Source organism: Phallusia mammillata, chromosome 8 (genome assembly GCF_965637545.1).
Source record: "Phallusia mammillata chromosome 8, kaPhaMamm4.hap1.1, whole genome shotgun sequence".
NCBI lineage: Eukaryota > Metazoa > Chordata > Ascidiacea > Phlebobranchia > Ascidiidae > Phallusia > Phallusia mammillata.
Window position 1 is genome coordinate 4,258,468 of NC_137259.1, and position 18,600 is coordinate 4,277,067.

General features: G+C 36.5%; 2 protein-coding genes across 2 annotated transcripts; both read left to right on the forward strand.

The window, feature by feature from the left end:
- The first annotated feature begins 5,948 nt into the window (after positions 1–5,948).
- On the forward strand, positions 5,949–18,563 carry LOC145204647 (ornithine decarboxylase-like). The gene is made up of 10 exons (XM_080077237.1): positions 5,949–6,077; positions 6,735–6,908; positions 7,394–7,563; positions 8,252–8,380; positions 8,562–8,733; positions 9,008–9,149; positions 9,509–9,609; positions 9,828–9,948; positions 17,959–18,046; positions 18,433–18,563. Exons 1-10 carry the CDS (start codon positions 5,949–5,951, stop codon positions 18,539–18,541), a joined length of 1,335 nt encoding a protein of 444 aa, XP_079933363.1. The 3' UTR covers positions 18,542–18,563.
- Positions 12,772–16,587, forward strand: LOC145204529 (antizyme inhibitor 2-like). The gene is made up of 6 exons (XM_080077119.1): positions 12,772–12,900; positions 14,174–14,347; positions 14,596–14,768; positions 15,199–15,333; positions 15,714–15,885; positions 16,387–16,587. Exons 1-6 carry the CDS (start codon positions 12,772–12,774, stop codon positions 16,585–16,587), a joined length of 984 nt encoding a protein of 327 aa, XP_079933245.1.
- Positions 18,564–18,600: the final 37 nt, after the last annotated feature.

Genomic DNA, 18,600 nt, shown 5'->3' on the forward strand with positions numbered 1-18,600 from the left:
AATCGATCTCCGACACCGTTGCCCTTCTTCTGTTTGATCAAGTTCTGGCACATTGCAACACGGGAAAAAAGGCGATGGGCTTGCGACAGACTTCTCTCTTTTCTCTCTCTCAAAGCGGATGACCGGACCAGCATGCGCATGTAATTTGATTTCGTATTTATCCTCTATGGACGGAATTACGCTTGAATGAGTTGTAATAATAAACAAGGGCCGCTATGTTAGGGTTACCATATCTAAGTGGGCCGAATTCCTGACAATTTCAATAAATACCTTTGAAAACAAGCAGTCGGTATTGAATATTTGTGACAAGGCACTTGCCTCTTGCTTAAATCACCCCAGCAAAGCCTTTTTGCGAGCTTACGGACATTTGGGTCTGTCGATGTTTCAGACGATGATATTGTTGTAGATTTTTTTTCATGTTTGATTTTAATGCTCTCCAGTGTTGAAAGTCAAGTGACAATCATGTGCACATATTGTACATAAAAGACCAGAGGACCGTTGGTGCACTCGAATATGTTTTGGCGAATTGTCTGAAATACCACACTATCACTGTACAGGTAAAGGGTTGACTTAAAGCATTAACATCATAGCCGCTTGGGAATCAAAAAACACTTATATTCTAATAGTGTATTGAAATAACAGCCAGCAATGCCGAACAGACATTTATAACTGTCATCAGCCTTAAGCGTCCTTGCAAATTAGAAATAAAGTCACACTCATACATAAAACCATAGTATACGCTAGGTCTGTTGAAGACGTAATACTGAACCAAGCCAGTTTCCCGATCTCCTGAAAGGCTCTTGTCATGGGTTCGAATCCCATCGCAGGCCATATTTAGTTTAGCCTATTCCCTGTCGTATGGGAATACTTGGTAGCTAGTAGCTACCTATGTCAAGTATTGAAAATCATTTTCGACTTAACCGAAATCATTGCGTGGATTTTGTTAGTAAACCATTGCTCCAAGCAGAATATGTAATATTTTATCTTTTTATCTATTGTCAACTGATTAAATATCATGTTTTCAATTCACACTTATTTTTTGATTTTGTTTCATTAAAACGCAGCATTATTGTGCTCAACTGCGTCTTCTAGCGGTAAAGTAAGAGTAAGGTTCGTCTGCGCTAATTCATTTTTGGACAGTTTATTTTTCCGGCAACGATAACGATCTATCATAAACAAATTTCAACAAGTAAAACTATATTTGCCACATTTAAACCTATTAAGTAAATTCTAGTTTTACAAGTGTACGAAAACGTTCTAACCCCGGGGTCACCAAAGGAGATGATGGTCGTTCTGCAATCTAATTTAAAGTCAGCAGTTTGTGCAATTGTAGTATTGTAAAATTATGTGCAAAATATATGAGTATCCTGTACCGACCAATGCTACATTTATCCATCACTAGTAACAAAAAAGGCGATTGTTTGACTATGGTCCACTATGTGCAAATGCGTGAACACTTTCGCAAGGACTAAACCTTGTTTTAATGGTTAACTGAAGCTTTACGTCTTACATCAATTCTTCGGAACAAAATCAAAGGGAACACTGTAAACAAATTGAAAATTGTGCTGCCTCAAATGAAACGTTTTTGTCACTCAAAAAAACGTAAACCCGAAAGTGAATTGGAACAATTTCTCGTCTTTTTTAATGTTTTCTTTATTACACATTTGAAAACACATTCAAAGAATAACAAGTTATGCTTAGTTATATGTCGAACCGGTTTTGGGTTTAAGCTTGAGAAACTGGACTTAATCGGGCCTGACTTAACACTATAGGTCCCATTAGTGTCCCATTTTACCTTGAGGCGTATAAAGTTGCGGGCCTCAGTCTGGCACCGATTAAAAAATGGGTTTGTACTTTCGGGTTTATGGCCGCTTACAGCTCTGCAGCTTTGCTATGCAAATAAGTCGCATTGTGTCAGATCTTTTTTTTTAAACTGCAATTATAAATGGAAAACAGCACTTAAAAGTCGTTTTTGTTTACAGGAAAAGATGGACTCGTTGTTGAACTAACAGAAATTCAGTATCCAATATTAGCGTTTATAGCAACAAATGAACGTCAAATTGCAAATTCAATTCTTTTTGTTGTTGCACTGTTTAAATTGGGTTGACTAATTTTTGGAAAGTACCATTGCAACGTCACGTTTTTTTGGCTGCTTGGGGTATTCGAAATACAACCGCTCGAAGGTAAAAAAAGTTAAATATGTTTTTTGTTAAACTGTATTTTTTGACGTTTAGGCTGTTGAATCGTGGTTTTTGAATTTGTTTTCAAAAATAACCCATAAACTTGCTAAACACACGAAAAAGCTGTGCTAGCTATATCACCTTTTTTAATTTTTACAATTTTTACAACATTTACAACGCCTTTTTTGTTTGTTTGTGCTGTTGGTTACTTACAGCTGATTTTGTTAAAACGTTAAAGCTGAGTTGATTTCTTCCCGCAAAGAGATCATATATGGCGACATAAGCGCTGGGATTCGCTGAGACGTATTATAAAGCGCGACTTAAATGGTGGATAAATGGAAAACGTATGGCAGCAGAACCAAAAATAGCTAAAACGGTATTGTTTCAACCGCAAAGTTATAAGAACCATCCGAGGAAAACCTTTCTCTTGTCTGGCTACTAACGTTTTATGATCTTTTTCCATTCTAAAGTTTTTGCTTTTAAAGATACGTCAAAAGATTTCTTGAAAGTCGTCCCGAAGTCGCGTATTGGGTAGGAATCAGTGACATAAGAAGCGAGGGAACCTGGAGATTTGTCGACGGTACGATATCAACTTTATCCAACACTGACTTTCAAAGTGGAGAACCGGATAACATGATTTTCTCCTTTTACAATGCGGACTGTGGCCTGATGCAACGATCGCTCAATCTTACGGTTGTGGACTATGCTTGCATTTCTTGGTTTCAGCCTTTGTGTGAGCAGCGAACAATCTACTAAACTGTGTTTTTGTGATCATAAACATAACTGCCAAAGAACTCGTGTATATAGAATACATTATGAAGATTCACCTTTTTTCCTAAGTGCTTTATATGCCGTGTTCTTCGGCTCGATTGACAACCTACACTGATGATGACAACAGTCTGCATAATGTAATCTACATACACAATTTCTTTGTCAGTTATGTTTATTAAGTTACTCTCCGTGTATGGTGTTCCTAATTCTGTTTTTGTAACTTTTGTGCTTTTTATACAACATAATATGGTACGTAAAACTTTTCTTGATTGTTTCAATCAAAAGAACAGAAATCGAATTGAACTTTTCTGTTTCAAGTATTTGTTTTGCGTATACTAAGTTTCGACTTGTCCATAGGTAACGTGTTTTTGAATGCATCGTTTTCTATAACAACTCAAAATTCCGGTAGCCCACACCTAGTTCAAATGCTTTCATTTGCGTTTTGATTTCCAATACATTTTTAGCACCAGTCTACAAAGAAATTATTTTGGTTTTTATCAGGTCTTTTTTAACACATAAGAAAACGCCATTAAACACGTGAAAGCTAAACGCAAAGGCATAGGTATTTACATGCAAGTGTTGCTCTTTCGACAAAACGGCAATACTCGTTCGTTCAGCAATATATTTATCGGTATTTAACACTTCACAAACCAAAAAAAGCTATGTGTTGGGGTATAATAATTTAATTAATTTCAAAACGAATGAGACGTTACATCACGATCAGGGTAAAACCATTTCTCGTCACGTTTTAGTTTTTAGCATTCGAAAGTGCGAAATTGCGTCATTGTCACAAAGCCACCGCACAACGGAAATTTATCCGACAAATCGTTTTGTGAGTCACTTGGCAACTCTGTTAATTTGTGACGCGAAAATAGTTGATTGCATGAAGGCGATGTAATTTGTTTACATTTAGAAATATTTTATAAGCTCAGGTTACTTTTATTATGTCTTGAGTTGTGGCACGCTTTCATTAAAGGATTTCATTAATTTTTGAGTGCACAACTTGTTTTCGTTTCAATCTTTTGTATGTTTCCTATGACACGAAGATATCCTAATGACGAATATACCGGCCCAAAAAGACATAAAAAGCGACATGCTTTATTGTTTAAACGTGTAACAAACTTAAGAACCCGGAAGTACTTGGTACAGCAAGGGATGGACTTGTGTTACTTGAATATTTTTTTTTGACAACGTCAACCTGAAATGAATGTTGATTCAATGCTGGTTCCTCTGTACTTTCAATACTAAATAGACTTATTGTGTTTATTGATTTAGCGCGTTATCTTGTAATTGTTTGTAGTTGTTGTATAATTTTGCTGTTGATCGTCACTTGTCCTCCATATCCACAAGCAGGTTATTTCCACCTCGCTAAAATGCTGTGCACCTTTTTATCAAACTTTTATGTGGCTCAAGTGTTTATAAACGGGTGCAACTGATGTAAGTTTTATGTGTCCCGGTAACAAACCCTCATGGTTCCCGACCACTGGAGTAAAAGATGTGCTTGGAGAAGCGTTGGTCTGTGAAAACGTTTGCTTGCGTATAGCTCAGCATAAAAGCAAATTAAGCATTTCATGAAACCCAATTTTAGGAATCTAAAAAAACGCCACGCCCCACTACAGTTTACGGGGTGTCATGTGACGGAACTGACATCATTGTTGAATCTGTAATGCTACCGGAAGTTGATATGTCAGACTGGTTAGTGTGGGAAGGTAAGAAATTGAAGCAAAAAAGTGGAGAAAAAATACTACATCATGAGTTTGAACAATAATCAAAAACTAGACTGAAAATTAAATTGTCATTAAAAAGCATAAAGTAATTTTCTGTCGAAAATTAATAAGATTATCATTACTTTAAATAAAAACTATGTAAAAGACTTCAAAATGCATTCATGATTTTCTCGACTATACCAGTATAAACGGTTTACAACTTTTAAACTAACTAAACTTGCTTGAATTGTCTTGATCTTGAATTTGAAATTACGCGCAACATTGAACGCATGTAAAGCCGTATTTGTTGTTTCAGGAATGGGAAGTAGTGTTACTGTGGAACAATATGGGTTCAAAGTATCTAACAGTTGTTAAAAGAAAATAATCCATGACACACAAAATGCTTAGTCTAACGCAGGGGTAGCAAATCTTTACCACTCTAAGAACTATTCGGACCAACTTCATATAGTAGAAAAAACGCTGGGACCCACAAAGCCGTTTTGAAATTTCAAATGAAATGCCACTACAAAACGTTTTCTACTTTTCGTTGTTAGTTAACCAGTCTCGTCAGCAGTAAAATCAAGGAAACCTCCCTTGATAAAAGACTACCGTCATAAGGAAAAAATCTACAACGTTTTCACCATGGGAGTATTGCTAGTTTACAAACAAATGGTTTTGGGGCTTGTAGAATGCAAAAAATACATCCTGTAAAACGCAGTATGACGCCAGTTTGATTTTGAGAAAGTTAATTATTGAAAGTATCAGGATGTTGGCCTACACCGATGGGGTAACCCTAGTTGCGTGTTTGCTGGTGTTTACCGGCGCATGTTTTCGCTACCTGACACACAAGTTTTAAGCCATGTTGTTAAAGCTGCAGAACAGCAAGTTTGCATTCGCCCAACATTGAGTAATTAAGCGCTATGAGAGTGAAACCTCAGCCAAATTGAACATTTGTCGGTGTAAGGAGAATAAAAGTAAAAATACTGAAGTAGGCGAAGTTAGGGCAAGTAGACTGATCGCAGAAGTGGTGTTGTTCAATTTGATTTTAAATCAGGTTGAACATTCTAGTGGTTTATGTGTGGCTTTAATAAGTTGTATTGTAACTTTGTAACTAAATTGGATGAAAGTTGCTGCTTAAATGCAAATCACATTGTAATGAATATCTAATAAAATAACACCAAAATCGTATCATAGCATTGTGTCGTTGTTGTTATAAACCTAGCGCCAATTTCCAAGACCTTGTTTAATGCAATACTTGACTGGACTCAGCCCTGTGTTTTCTTAAACAAACATGAGCCAAGAAAAGTTTCTAGCTGCGCCGCACCATCAACCGCTCAAACAGTCGGTGGTTGTGGTGCCTGATGGAACAACTTGCATCGAATTTGCTCGAAAGGTGACTGAGAAAAACCGGCAAAATGAGGTACAGTACACTTAAAACATGCTTTGTAATAAGCCCGGTAGTAAGCAAAACAAATAGAAAACCGTTAACCCGACATCAATGAAAATTTGCGAATTTTTTCAAGCAATGCAGACTACTCTTTCCAACCAAATCAGCCTAATATCACACTGTGTGCCTTAAAATTTCTGCTCAGGTACAATTCGAAAAGCAGAAACATAGACTGATTTTAGTAGTGTTGTAAAAACTGTTAATTTTACAAGACTATTTGTGCTTTCAATCTGCAAAATGTGTTGAGAAAATAAGCTTTTAAAGTTTGTTAGTGTGGCGCTAGCGGAAAAAAGTTTTAGATCCACTGGTCCGCTTTCTCCTAACTATAGTTTCGCATTTTTCCATTTGTTTCCATAAACAATAGCAGTTTTTGGCCTTTTAGTAAATAAATCTTTTCAAGCTGCCGTTTTTCCTTACTTTGTTTTTAGCTTGGGAGACGAATTACCTTCTGGCGCTTATTAATTCCACAAACAAAATACCTAATTTCCACGTAAGAATTTGCATTTCGTCTATTCATCCGCAAATCCTCCCTCAATTGCAGAATCAAATTTATATATGCTTAATTATGTAAGGTCACTTCAATTAAATTCGCATTTGAGGCTAAATTGACGGCACCGATCTGCTATATAGGATTGGGACGAGTCGTTCTTTGTTTGCGATGTGGGTTGGATTTTGGATCAATGCAACAGATGGAAGAAGGAGCTTCCTCGTGTCGAAGTTTACTATGCAGTGAAGGCAAACTCCCTTCAACCTGTGATTTCAACCTTGGCTGCACTCGGCTGTGGATTCGACTGCGCAAGCAAAGTAAGTTGTTTAGTCTTAAAAGCTGTTCTAGCTTTAATTATATTGATCGCAATGTGTACATTGTTAGGTCTGCTTTCCGAGAGTTGTTTTTAACAAATTGCCGCTTTGTGTTCACAAGCTTATGGGTTCTAATCCAGCCTCAATCACTTATTTTAAAAAAAAAACAAGCAAAAACAGTAAACAACATTATCCAAAGATCCTTGATTGGTTAAACTAAATTAAAACCGGACCTGCAAAACAGGCAACTCGACGGAGCCTAAAACAGGCAGCTCGACGGAGAAATCAGTGTGATCATAACGCATCGCGGCGTTGCCCGCCCAACACAGACAAAAATAAAACTAACAATAAGTGTTATGATACTTTAAACTGTAGTTTTAAACGCTTTGCGTTCCATATTGCAAAAATTCATTAGGTTATTCACACAGCCTCTTTTTAGTTCTTCATGGTGGCAGTATTGGGTCAATTAAGCAAATACGTTTTTCAAGGATGATGTATCAACAGTTCTTATTTGCGGGGTGACCAACGATCGTCTACTGTCTCGAGGTTGTAACTTCACTTCTCACATCTCGTTTTGCAAAGAGAAAGGAATTGAACATATCACATTTGGCAACGAAGCAGAACTCAAAAAACTCAAAAAGTTTTACCCCAATGCTAAGTAAATATGTCTTTTTTTCTCATAACTTTAAACTGACAATCATAGCTTTCTGTGTGATATTGGTTTATGATGTGGATCATAACTGTATACATAAGCTAATGCAAGATCAGTAGAAAAACATGTCCCTTTTTAGCATCTGTGGTTGTGTATCCAGCATTATAGTAGAATCCTAAAATTGAGGATGACACAAATTCAACTTTGTCTGCCTGACTGATGCATATATTACGCTACCTACTAATCTTTTATAACTGCAATTCGACAACATAGTTTGTAATACGATCTTCAGAGCAGTAATCATTGGGTTTTAGGTGCTATTCGGCATATATTCAACTAGAATCTCCCAGCTCATCAGAGTTGTAAGTCGGGCGGGGTTCGGGCCTAATGTCAAACAGCCCTAACAAACATTGTTCAAGACCAATTGTCTATTGTGTTAGTTGTCTTGGTCTTTCCTGAGGCTTTAAATTTTAGCCCTGTCAATCAAACTTTCGGGCCTTCTCAAAATTCGGGTTCGGGCCGGGTTCAGTCTCTAATTTCAGGCCCATTTACAACTCTGCAGCACGTTGCTTGGTGGATAAAGACTATGGTAAACCTTATGCGTATTAATTCAAGTTCATGAACCAACTTTGTTTCTGGTGTTTTTTGAACTTTGATAAGTTGCTCAACTTAACCATGCAATTTTGATCCACAGACTGGTGCTTCGCATTTGTGCGGATGACGGACGACATAATGGCGAAAACAAGTTTGAAGCAACGTTCGAAAATGCGAAGCACATTATTCGCAAGACAATGGATCTCAACATGAACATTTTGGGGATAAGGTGTAAACATTAATTTGTTTCAAATTCTAGAGCGTCGGTCATGCAGTAACCAAATGACACTAAGCACCGTAAAGCGTAGCTGAGTCCATGGGAAAAGACTAAAGACAATTTTTTTAAACATACAGTTTAATAATTTGCTTGCAAAGCAGTTAAGATTTAACCAAAACTTAATTTTGTTAAGTTTATGTACGGGTTGCGGACGCCAGATGAATAGTTCGATCTCGCAGACGATTGAAAAAACGAGAAAGGTTTTTGACTTTGCAAGTGAACTTGGATTTAGGATTGAGATTTTTGATATTGGGGAAAAATTGTTTGGATTTTCAGAGATGGATTCATTAACCGCGTTTGAAAATGTAAGCGTTGTTTAGATAAACATATGCTTGTGATACTTTGTAAGTTTTGAATGTAATTGAATGTAAGAAAATTCTGACAATTGCTATTTTATTGGTTTCAAAGACAAATACTTTGTAGTTTAGTCGTTAGGCTTTCCGTTGTAAAAGTACTGCAATAACAAAACACATTTGATAAAACATTGTTTTATTTAAAAAACATAGATTTGTTTTACCTTGTAAAACTGTTTAAATAACGAAGTCTTTTTTGTTCATTAGCCGTTTTCTGTATTTGTAGAAAGCTGTTTGCATTCGTGAAAGTCTTGACATACATTTTCCCTTGGATTTGGGTGTTAAGGTCATTGCTTCACTGGAAGAATTTTTTACTCAAGATGCGTATTTACTTGCTACCAATGTCACAGGCAAGAAAATGACAAATGGTGAGATGTTTTCGTTATACATAAACAAATTAAAGTCATCGACCAGAATTACTTTTTAGCTCTGCACCTGTAAGGTTAATGGTTCAAATCCCAGTGCGACTTTCGTATCAAATACATTTAGTCACACGACACGATTTAAAATCATATATATTTTCTTAAAATGTAAGTTGTGAAATAACGTTGTCTGTCATTAAATGTCACTGTCATTAAAATCACAAACATTTTAAACGCCCCTTGATAAGCGCATAGATAACAACTAATGCGAAATTTTTAATCATAACTTTGTCGATTTGGCTTTAACGTCAACAGTTTTGGATGATTGGCATTAACTTTTCTTTTATTTGATTACATTTTGTCAGATCGAATTTGTTACCACGTCGGAGACGGCATTTACGGAAGCTTCCTTCGTGTCTATACAGAGAAGACAGAATTTCACCCACTACCTCTAAAAGTAGTTCAAGTTGTAATGATTTTGCCAAGTGGCAAACATCAAGATTTCTTTTGAGTTAAGATTGTGCCTAAAGTAAAGATTTTGCAGGTGTTTGAATTTAAGATTTCTTTTCTGTCTTGAGTAAGGTAAAAAATGGACCCAAAGAAATGATTTTTTCTGTGATGACATTCGCTCAGTTAAGGCTCAGGATAAAACCAAAATAAGCATATCATGAAACCCAATTTCAGGAATCAAAAAAGCCTCCACGCCCCACTACAGTTTACGGGGTGTCATGTGACGGAACTGACGTTATTGTTGAATCTGTAATGCTACCGGAAGTTGATATGTCAGACTGGTTAGTGTGGGAAGGTAAGAAATTAAAGCAAAATGCAATTTGTAAAAAAACTTAGCCTCATAAGTTTGAACAATAATCAAAAACTAGACTGAAATTAGATTGTCATTAAAAAGCATGAAACAATTTTCTGTCAAAAATAATGAGATTATCATTACTTTAAATAAAAACTATGTGAAAGATTTCAAAATGCATTCATGATTTTCTCGACTCTACCAGTATAAAAGGTCTTTAACTTTTAGACTAACTAAAATTGCGTGAGTTTGTCTTGATTTGGTTTTAAAAATAGTGCACAACCACAACATTGAACGTAGATGTAAAGCCGTATTTGTTGTTTCAGGAATGGGAAGTAGTGTTACTGTAGAACAATATGGGTTCAATGGCTTCACCGCCCACAAAGCTTGCCACTTTATATCAACTTCAAAACTGTAAGTATCAAAAACCTGGTAATAGAAAAAAATCCGTGACACACAAAATACTTAGTCTAACGTATGGAAGTTCCCAACCTTTTTTGGCAAATTAGTCAATTAATAGATTAAAAATGTTAATCCATTCTGGTATACCACAAAGTGGAACTTCACCCAAACAAAGATAATTTAGGATTGGGTCTTATCAACATACATGAAAGTCAATTAGCACCTAAAAAGTTTCAAATTTTTTTACTGCTGGAAAGGATTTCCTTCCTGAACAGGAACCGTTGGTCTAACTTGAATCATTGTGAAAACACAAGCTTTTGTTTTTCAGGTCAGAACTTCAGAAATTAAGCGAACATCCATCGTTGATCCACCAAAAACGAGAAAAGAAATTTAGCCCAAATTGCATCCATCTTTTTCCATATATTGTACGTTTCTTTATTTAATTTCCAAAGTTAACGCAATGATTCCTGTTTTTGTGCAGAACAAATACTAAGGCCAGCTCCGATCATAAAAAACTGACTGCGAAAACAATTACTGATTTGCAAACCAATATAAGATTTCTATGGTTCGATGTACACTGAACTGTATCAGCGCTGTGCTTCCGTTTTAAACTTACCACAAAACGTTTTGACAACACCTCACACACAAAGTTTTTGTGTAATGTTTCATGTAATATAGCTGAGCTCTTTCCTGGCCAGCGTTGGCACCATTTTCATTGCAGTTGAATCTAGACCACGTGAAAGCAAATGCAGTGTTTATGGTATTTGGTCAGAGTTATGAAACATAAATTCTAGTTTCAACTGACCAGGTATTGCTCTGCTCGAATTCAATTTTTGTTGACTTAAGACAGGTTAAGTGCCAGTAGCATAAAAACGTCCCTAACATTCGCCATCTGTGTTGCGAGTGTTTGAGAAACATAATTTGACACTCTTGTATAATCCGTTGACTACATTGGTGGTTTATTTGGTTATCAGCGACAGAAATATTTCAAAAATTCTTATTCAAATAGAATCGTAGTTAAAGAGAAAACCATACTTAGCAATTAAAGCAAAAGTACAAAAGAATTCAAAACTTAATTTAAAAAGTTTATTGGTAGGCTATACGTAATGTTTCACAAAAACGGTATTAATTACAAATGTGTCTTTTAGCTCTAACAGGCTTATATTTGCAGGATAATTAATTCTTTTTACGCGGCCTGGTATGTATAATGACCGCACGAAGGTTTTAGGTAAGGGCCGACATTTTGGGTTGGCCGGCAATTAAGGGTCGGTGGCCCGCGCGGGCACTTCCAGCTAAACCCAAACACTTTGTCATTTTTGCAGCCTAGTCTACGCAGGTTGGCCTTTTGTTTGCTCCTACCTATACAAACGTTAACATAAAAAACGAAATTTTTACCCAAATCGCGGTATACAAATGCGTGAGGGGAATTCCTACCGATATGGTCGGCCAAGGGCATAATGATTGGTAAGGATGAACTTGGCGCATATTGCGTGAGAGCGGTGTATATTCTATGACGTACCGGAAGCTGTTTTTTCTAGTCTGCTGTACGCGGCTGTGATTTCGTTGTGGGAAAAGCTATACAATATGGCGGGTATATTGGCATGTTGTCGCTGCACACCTGTTGTCCGGTATTTTGGCAACTTGAGAACAAGCAGTTTTAAAGTAACCAAAATTGCCCTTCTATGATGATTCAAACAGCTCACAAATCGTCATAAAGGTAAAGTTTTGTGAAAAGGACTACCTTATAAGGAAACATGTATTTGACATTTTCACCCTGAAAGTATTTCTAGTTCACAAACAAATGGTTTTGGGGCTTGTAGAATGCAAAAAAACATCCTGCAAACCGCAGTATGACGCCAGTTTGATTTTGAGAAAGTTAATTATTGAAAGTGTCCGGACTTTGACCAACACCGATATGGTAACCCTAGCCCAGTGTTTCTTAACTTCGGCAGCCACTTAAAAAGTCCTTTGTGTGTTTACCGGTGTGTTTGCTCATTTTCTTGCCCCATTACACACAGTTTTAACCAATGTTCTTGGCGCTGAAGCATAATCAGCAAGTCGGCATTTGCCCAACATTGCGTAAAACCTCAGTCAAGTTCAACACGTCGGTGTAAGGAGAATAAAAGTAAAAATTACCAAAGGAGACGAAGTTAAGTTTAGTAGACTGATCGCAGAAATGGTGCTGTTTACTTTGATTTTAAATTATGTTGATCATTTTGATTATTTATGTGTGGCTTTAGTTGTAAGACCTTTGGCAAAAAAGCTGGATGGAAGTTGCTGTTTAGATGCAACTTAAATTCTGATCAACTGCTAATAACCAAACTGTATCATTAGCGCTGTGTCGTTATAAACCTAAACCGATTTCCAAGACCTTGTTCAGTACAATACTTGACTGGACTTAGCCCTGTCTTTTCTTAAACAAACATGAGTCAAGAAAATTTTCTAGCTGCGCCGCACCATCAGCCACTTGAGCAGTCGGTGGTTGTGGTGCCTGATGGAACAACTTGCATCGAATTTGCTCGAAAGGTGACTGAGCAAAACCGGCAAAATGAGGTAACAACAGTACAATTGAAACATGCTTTGTAATAAGCCCAGTAGCGAACTAAACACGCAGAAGGCCATGGCGTTAACCAAACATAAATGACAACTTACGAGTTTTTTAAGCAATGTAGACTATTCTTTGCTAAAAGATCAGTCTACTCTCACATTGTGATCTTTGAAATTAATCCTGTTTAGGCATTGAGGCACAGTTTGAAAATAAGTAAAGTCATTTTGGCTATGTTGCAAAAAAACTGTTAATTTTACAAGACTTTGTTGATAATGCCTATGTTTAACATATTCATTAGTTACAATGACATTGAATTTTGTGGCAATTATTGCAATTTTAGTTTCTTCTGTTAGCCCTTGTAGACACACGGTACGATCAAATTTTCAGGTTAAAAGGCACGAACGCAAAAAAATCCACAGCACCAGTGCGCCACGCAAGATTTCTAAGCGTGTGATAAAATACTGGTTTTGGCAAATTCATCACATATATTAGCTATTGCTACCAGGCATAATATCAAGTTTGTAGAGCTCTTCTGGCAAATGTAATTTTATTCCGACGTTTCGACGTCCTATATAGCAGGGGTCCGCAAATAGTGGGTCGCGACCCAAATTTGGGTCGCGAGACCTTCCAGTCTGGGTCGCGAAATATTTTAAATTTCCCAAGAATATAAGCATCGCATCTAGAGCATTAATGAATTTCAGCTTTTTTTCAACCGTTTAATCATTACTGCATTGTTACGTATAACTACATAACTGTGACATATAGTCTATGTAACAATGCAAAAAGTTAATCGCACCTATGCAAGCATGCGTTTTCTGGTTAGCTGTGTTCTCAACACAGAGCCCACAGTTCTCATTTGTTAGAATAAATACGTTCGTTTACCTACTGTTTTATGTGAAAAAAGCAACTGACAATAGCATAATAACAGTCTTTATATTGATTTAGTTGATTTGCATTTTCCACGGACTTGATGCTTGGGTCGCGAGAATTTAGAGTCAGTTTTTTAGAGTCGCGCCAAAAAGTATTTGCGGACCCCTGCTATATAGGACCTGTTTAAACATCGGAATAAAATTAGATTTGCCAGAAGAGCTCTACAAACTTGAAAGTCGTTACATCTTTTACAGCTTATTACGACACATGGCTAAGCACGACAACCAAAGTCCGCTAAAAACCGTACTCATTTTATCAACCAAAAGCATCTCAATTATTTAAACAGACATTCGTGCTTTCAATCCGCAAAATGTGTCTAACTTGACAATATTGATATGTCTTATGTAGGATTGGGACGAGTCGTTCTTTGTTTGCGACGTGGGTTGGATTTTGGATCAATACAAGAGATGGAAGAATGAGCTTCCTCGTGTTGAAGTTTACTATGCAGTGAAGGCAAATTCCCTTCAACCTGTGATTTCAACTTTGGCTGCACTCGGCTGTGGATTCGACTGCGCAAGCAAGGTATTTTTCTTATATTTCTTGCGTCATGGATCGTCAGTATTGTCAGTAACTCGATAACACGACATCACTTGCGTCTTTAAGTAAAGCATAACTCCCTCTAAAACTTATGATGACAACAGTGATTGTAAAACCATATCGAACCAAGGGAAAAATGAAAAAGATCAGAAAAAAATCATCAGGCATATTGTTGTAAGCTAAAAAGAAGACGCTATTGTTAATGAAAACAAATATAATTTAATTGCTCTCAGAACGAAATAGCCATGGTGTTGAATCTTGGGGCATCTAAAGATCGAATCATCTATTCACATACTTGCAAGTTTAGCTCATATATCACCTTCGCAAAAGAGAAGGGAGTTTATCCGATGACATTTGACAACGAAGAGGAGATTCATAAAGTAAAGAAATATTTTCCAAATGCAAGGTGATTTTTGAATATAGTAGAATAATATTGACAAAAGTTGATTGTGGTATAATAAAAATGAGACTTCTGAAGTGAATATGAATGTATGTTCATCTTATCTGATTAATCATCAAGCTGGCGATTGCTTACAACAAAACCAACATTTGCGGCATCGAGACAGGCAACTTGCCATGTGCTTTAACTTTCGGCGTGTTTAAGACCGAGTTTGTATGCCTTGGTTGGCAATGGAAGAGTCTCGAAATGACTCCTGTCGTGGGTTCAAATCCCACCGAGCCTATGGTTTACCAAATGTAGAATGCTTTTGAAACCGGCTTGATTCTGGCGTGCGAATTTTATAGACCTGGCGTAAAGTGATAGAAATAATTCATACATTATATATATTACCAAAAATATATTCTGAAACATAAATTCATTGTCACAACTTGTGCAGACTTGTGGTTCGTATCCGTTCCGACGACAAGGAAGCGAGGGTTACGTTTGGAAGTAAGTTTGGTGCAACGGTGGACTATGCCAAGATCCTGATTCAAAAAGCCTACGATCTTAAGATGAATGTTGTTGGAGTAAGGTTAGTCAAAAAAACAGAGTGATAAGGTCTACAAGCCTCTTCGAGGTGATACCCTTTGTTAACTATAATCTGCACGTCTTGTCATATATTAAGGCCAAAATAGTGTTAATTCGCCTTGTACAAAATCTCTTCGTGGAAGCAAATATTAGGGATTAAATCAAATTTTTTTTTTTTAGTTTTTATTTCTTCAGTTCTACTTAAATAAAAAGCTGCAGATGCATTTAACACATAAGCAAAAAAATAAAACAGGTAAAGACTGATCTGTAAAAATTCCAGTAACTTTATGTTTGCATATTCATTTGCCAGTTTTTTGCTGATAAATTTTTGACAATTTGTAGGTTCTAATAGCAAAACTATTTAATATCAGAAATTGTTTTCAGTTTCCACGTTGGCAGCGGTAGCCCAGGCCTCAAGTCCTATGAGACAGCAATCGAAAATGCGAGAAACCTCTTTGACTTTGCCAAAGAAATTGGTTACAATTTTGACCTACTCGATATTGGTGGTGGATTTCCTGCCACCAAATTTGACGAGTCGATATATACGTTCGAACATGTAAGTTGGACTTTTCGCCTGCGTTCTAGATAACTGATATACCAAATGCATTAAAGCAGTAATTTCAACCCCTTAACTTTGCGCATGGCGAGAAACAACATAACTTTGTGCACAGCCATCGTGTCAACGATCAAGAGATAAAAGACAGTTGAGTGGATTTAAACATTTAATGACAAATTATGTAATTATGGTGCTTTTGTGTCAGCAATGAGATTTTCTTTGTAAAAAATACAAATCCTAGAAACAGGGGTATGGCATCCTTGGCCTTACCCGAGGTTTCTCAAGTTTTTCTAACGGCTAATTATTTATAATTTTGAAATAGCATTGACATTTCGCTTACAAACTTCAGCTTGACATGTTTAATGTATTGTATGACTAAAATAGGAACTTTCGACCTAATTCGTCAAAATAATCTTTCTTACATTCAAGTCGGATAGCCTTGCTATGGTTTTTATTCCCAAATGATGGTAACGAAAATGAACAAAGATTTTTCATTTTCAGATGGCGAATGTGGTGCGCGAAAGTTTAGACAAAAACTTTCCAGTAGGATGTGGCGTAAAGATTATCGCTGAGCCTGGAAGGTTCTTTCCCGGTGGTGCATATTCTCTCGTCACCAATGTCATTGGGAAGAGGAAAATAACAGAGGGTACTGTGTATAACATAATAAGTTACATTGAGTTATTTAAGGCGACAGGGTTGTAAATTCGGGATTATAGGTTGAGAGTTTATTTCGCTTGGTGAAAGAACACATAGCGACACAATTGCACTGAACGATCATCAAGCCAGAAATATCTGCGCAACGTTAAGACGTTATGGGCCGCGCAAAAAGTGGAGGGTACATTTTGTGGATCATGATTAAATAGCTACAGCGTATTATAAAGCGTTATGAATTTGCTTCAATCCGCATTATCCATGAGGTAGAGATCCGTTTTCTACTGTGGTTCCACCTTTTTTGAGACTCAAGAATTTTCAGTACACATTTTATACAACATTTTTTGATATTCTTATATCATTGGGGTAAATATACAAACAAAAGTTGCATTCTTTTTCGTAGACTCAGTGTCCTACTTTATTGGTGATGGAATCTACAACAGTTTTACTCACGTGCTTCTCGAAAACACGTCATTTCAACCAGTGCCTTTAAGCAAGGTACTTTCTGTCAACATACTATTATTTCGGTTCCGCTTCAATCTTATTTTTCGAGGTGTTCATTTTTTGTCATAACAGTTATAACTAGTGATGCACCGAAGTTTCGGTTGGCCGAAATATTTCGGCCGAATACGATGTTTTTCCAAGTTTCGGCCCGAACTATTTTGAAAATTCGGCCGAAACCGAACTTTCTGATTACATAGAATTAATGCCTAAACTGTCATTTTCGCCAAAACAAAACGTCATAAATTAACTAATTTTTCACGGTGTCTGCAAAATATTACAAGTTTGGTATAAAGCTTCCGCATTGTGAAAGTGATTTTTATTTGTCATAATTCAATTCACTCGTATCAACGACACAAGGTTCAGTTGAAAATATCCATAGAAACGAAGATTTTAGGTTCGGCCTGATTCGGCCGAATATTCGGTTTCGGCCCGAAGTTTTTTAGGCCGGTTCGGTGCATCACTAGTTATAACTGTTATGACAAAAAATGAACAGCTCGAAAAAACTAGAAAATCAAATGTTTTTGGTGATTTTCAACTGATATCAGCTCTTTAAATGGCTTACGAAACAATAAAACGATGTGTAGACCGAAGATTTAGTATATTTCTGTCAAAAAAATTAAACAATAATAGCTACAAAACAAATAAACAAACTGTTACGGTTAAAAAATGGTAAGTTAGATTTAATCACTTTTTCATGTTTAGCCTTGCAATGGAAATCCAGTTTCTACAACCATATTTGGTGTGTCGTGTGACGGTGGTGACGTCGTTAGCCCGATGACGAAGGTGCCAGAAGTTGAAATGAATGATTGGTTATTTTGGTCAGGTGAGCAATCACGTCAAAATTAGTTTGTAAAAATGTATTTAAATTATGTTGAATAAATCATTTTTATCTCAACCCGTTGTGCCTCATTTTGTTAGATATGGGAAGCTATTCTGCTTTGACCAGGTTTGGTTTTAACGGTTTTACGACCCACAAAGCGTATCACTTTATCACTCCTTCTGCATTGTAAGTAGAAAATTATATTTTACCTATTGGCATCGTCAGTCCCTTATTCAAATAGAATCAAGTATTACTGACTGATTCTGCTTCTTTGGAAACGTGTTTCCATATTTAGAATTACACTTGAAAAAGACAGTGATCGTCGATAAGTATGCTGCCTGTCAGATGGCCAAATACCGCTCAATCAAATGATTTTTGTTTCAAAAATGAATGTTTAAAATGAATGAAATAAAAATGCAGACACTTAAGTGTCTCTGCTGCTCTATATAAAAATCACAGTACAATCTATGGAACTTATGGTCTTTTTCACGCAACTATTTTGTACTAAAAAGTATAGGCTACTTTTAACTAACAAATGCGAGCGTAAAATGAAGTTATTATTTTGTTCGCAGGACAGAACTTAAGAGCACGTGCACATATCCACCTTTACTTCCAAAGATTGCATTGTATTGTAGAGAAGGTTATGTAAAAACAGTGGTTCCAGACTTTTCGAGACTTTAATACATCCACAAATCGCGTTCTTGCTAATTGAAGACCGATTTGTTTGTTTTTTGTTTTTT

What these genes read in the sequence shown, in the direction of transcription:
- LOC145204647 (XM_080077237.1), top strand. Translation starts at nt 5,949, where the DNA reads ATGAGCCAAGAAAAGTTTCTAGCTGCGCCGCACCATCAACCGCTCAAA. An exon ending in ATGAACATTTTGGGGATAAG is followed by an intron (nt 8,381 to 8,561) that starts GTGTAAACATTA and finishes AATTTTGTTAAG; the next exon opens with TTTATGTACGGGTTGCGGAC. An exon ending in CATTAACCGCGTTTGAAAAT is followed by an intron (nt 8,734 to 9,007) that starts GTAAGCGTTGTT and finishes CTGTATTTGTAG; the next exon opens with AAAGCTGTTTGCATTCGTGA.
- LOC145204529 (XM_080077119.1), top strand. Translation starts at nt 12,772, where the DNA reads ATGAGTCAAGAAAATTTTCTAGCTGCGCCGCACCATCAGCCACTTGAG. An exon ending in AGCAAAACCGGCAAAATGAG is followed by an intron (nt 12,901 to 14,173) that starts GTAACAACAGTA and finishes TGTCTTATGTAG; the next exon opens with GATTGGGACGAGTCGTTCTT. An exon ending in CGATATATACGTTCGAACAT is followed by an intron (nt 15,886 to 16,386) that starts GTAAGTTGGACT and finishes TTTCATTTTCAG; the next exon opens with ATGGCGAATGTGGTGCGCGA.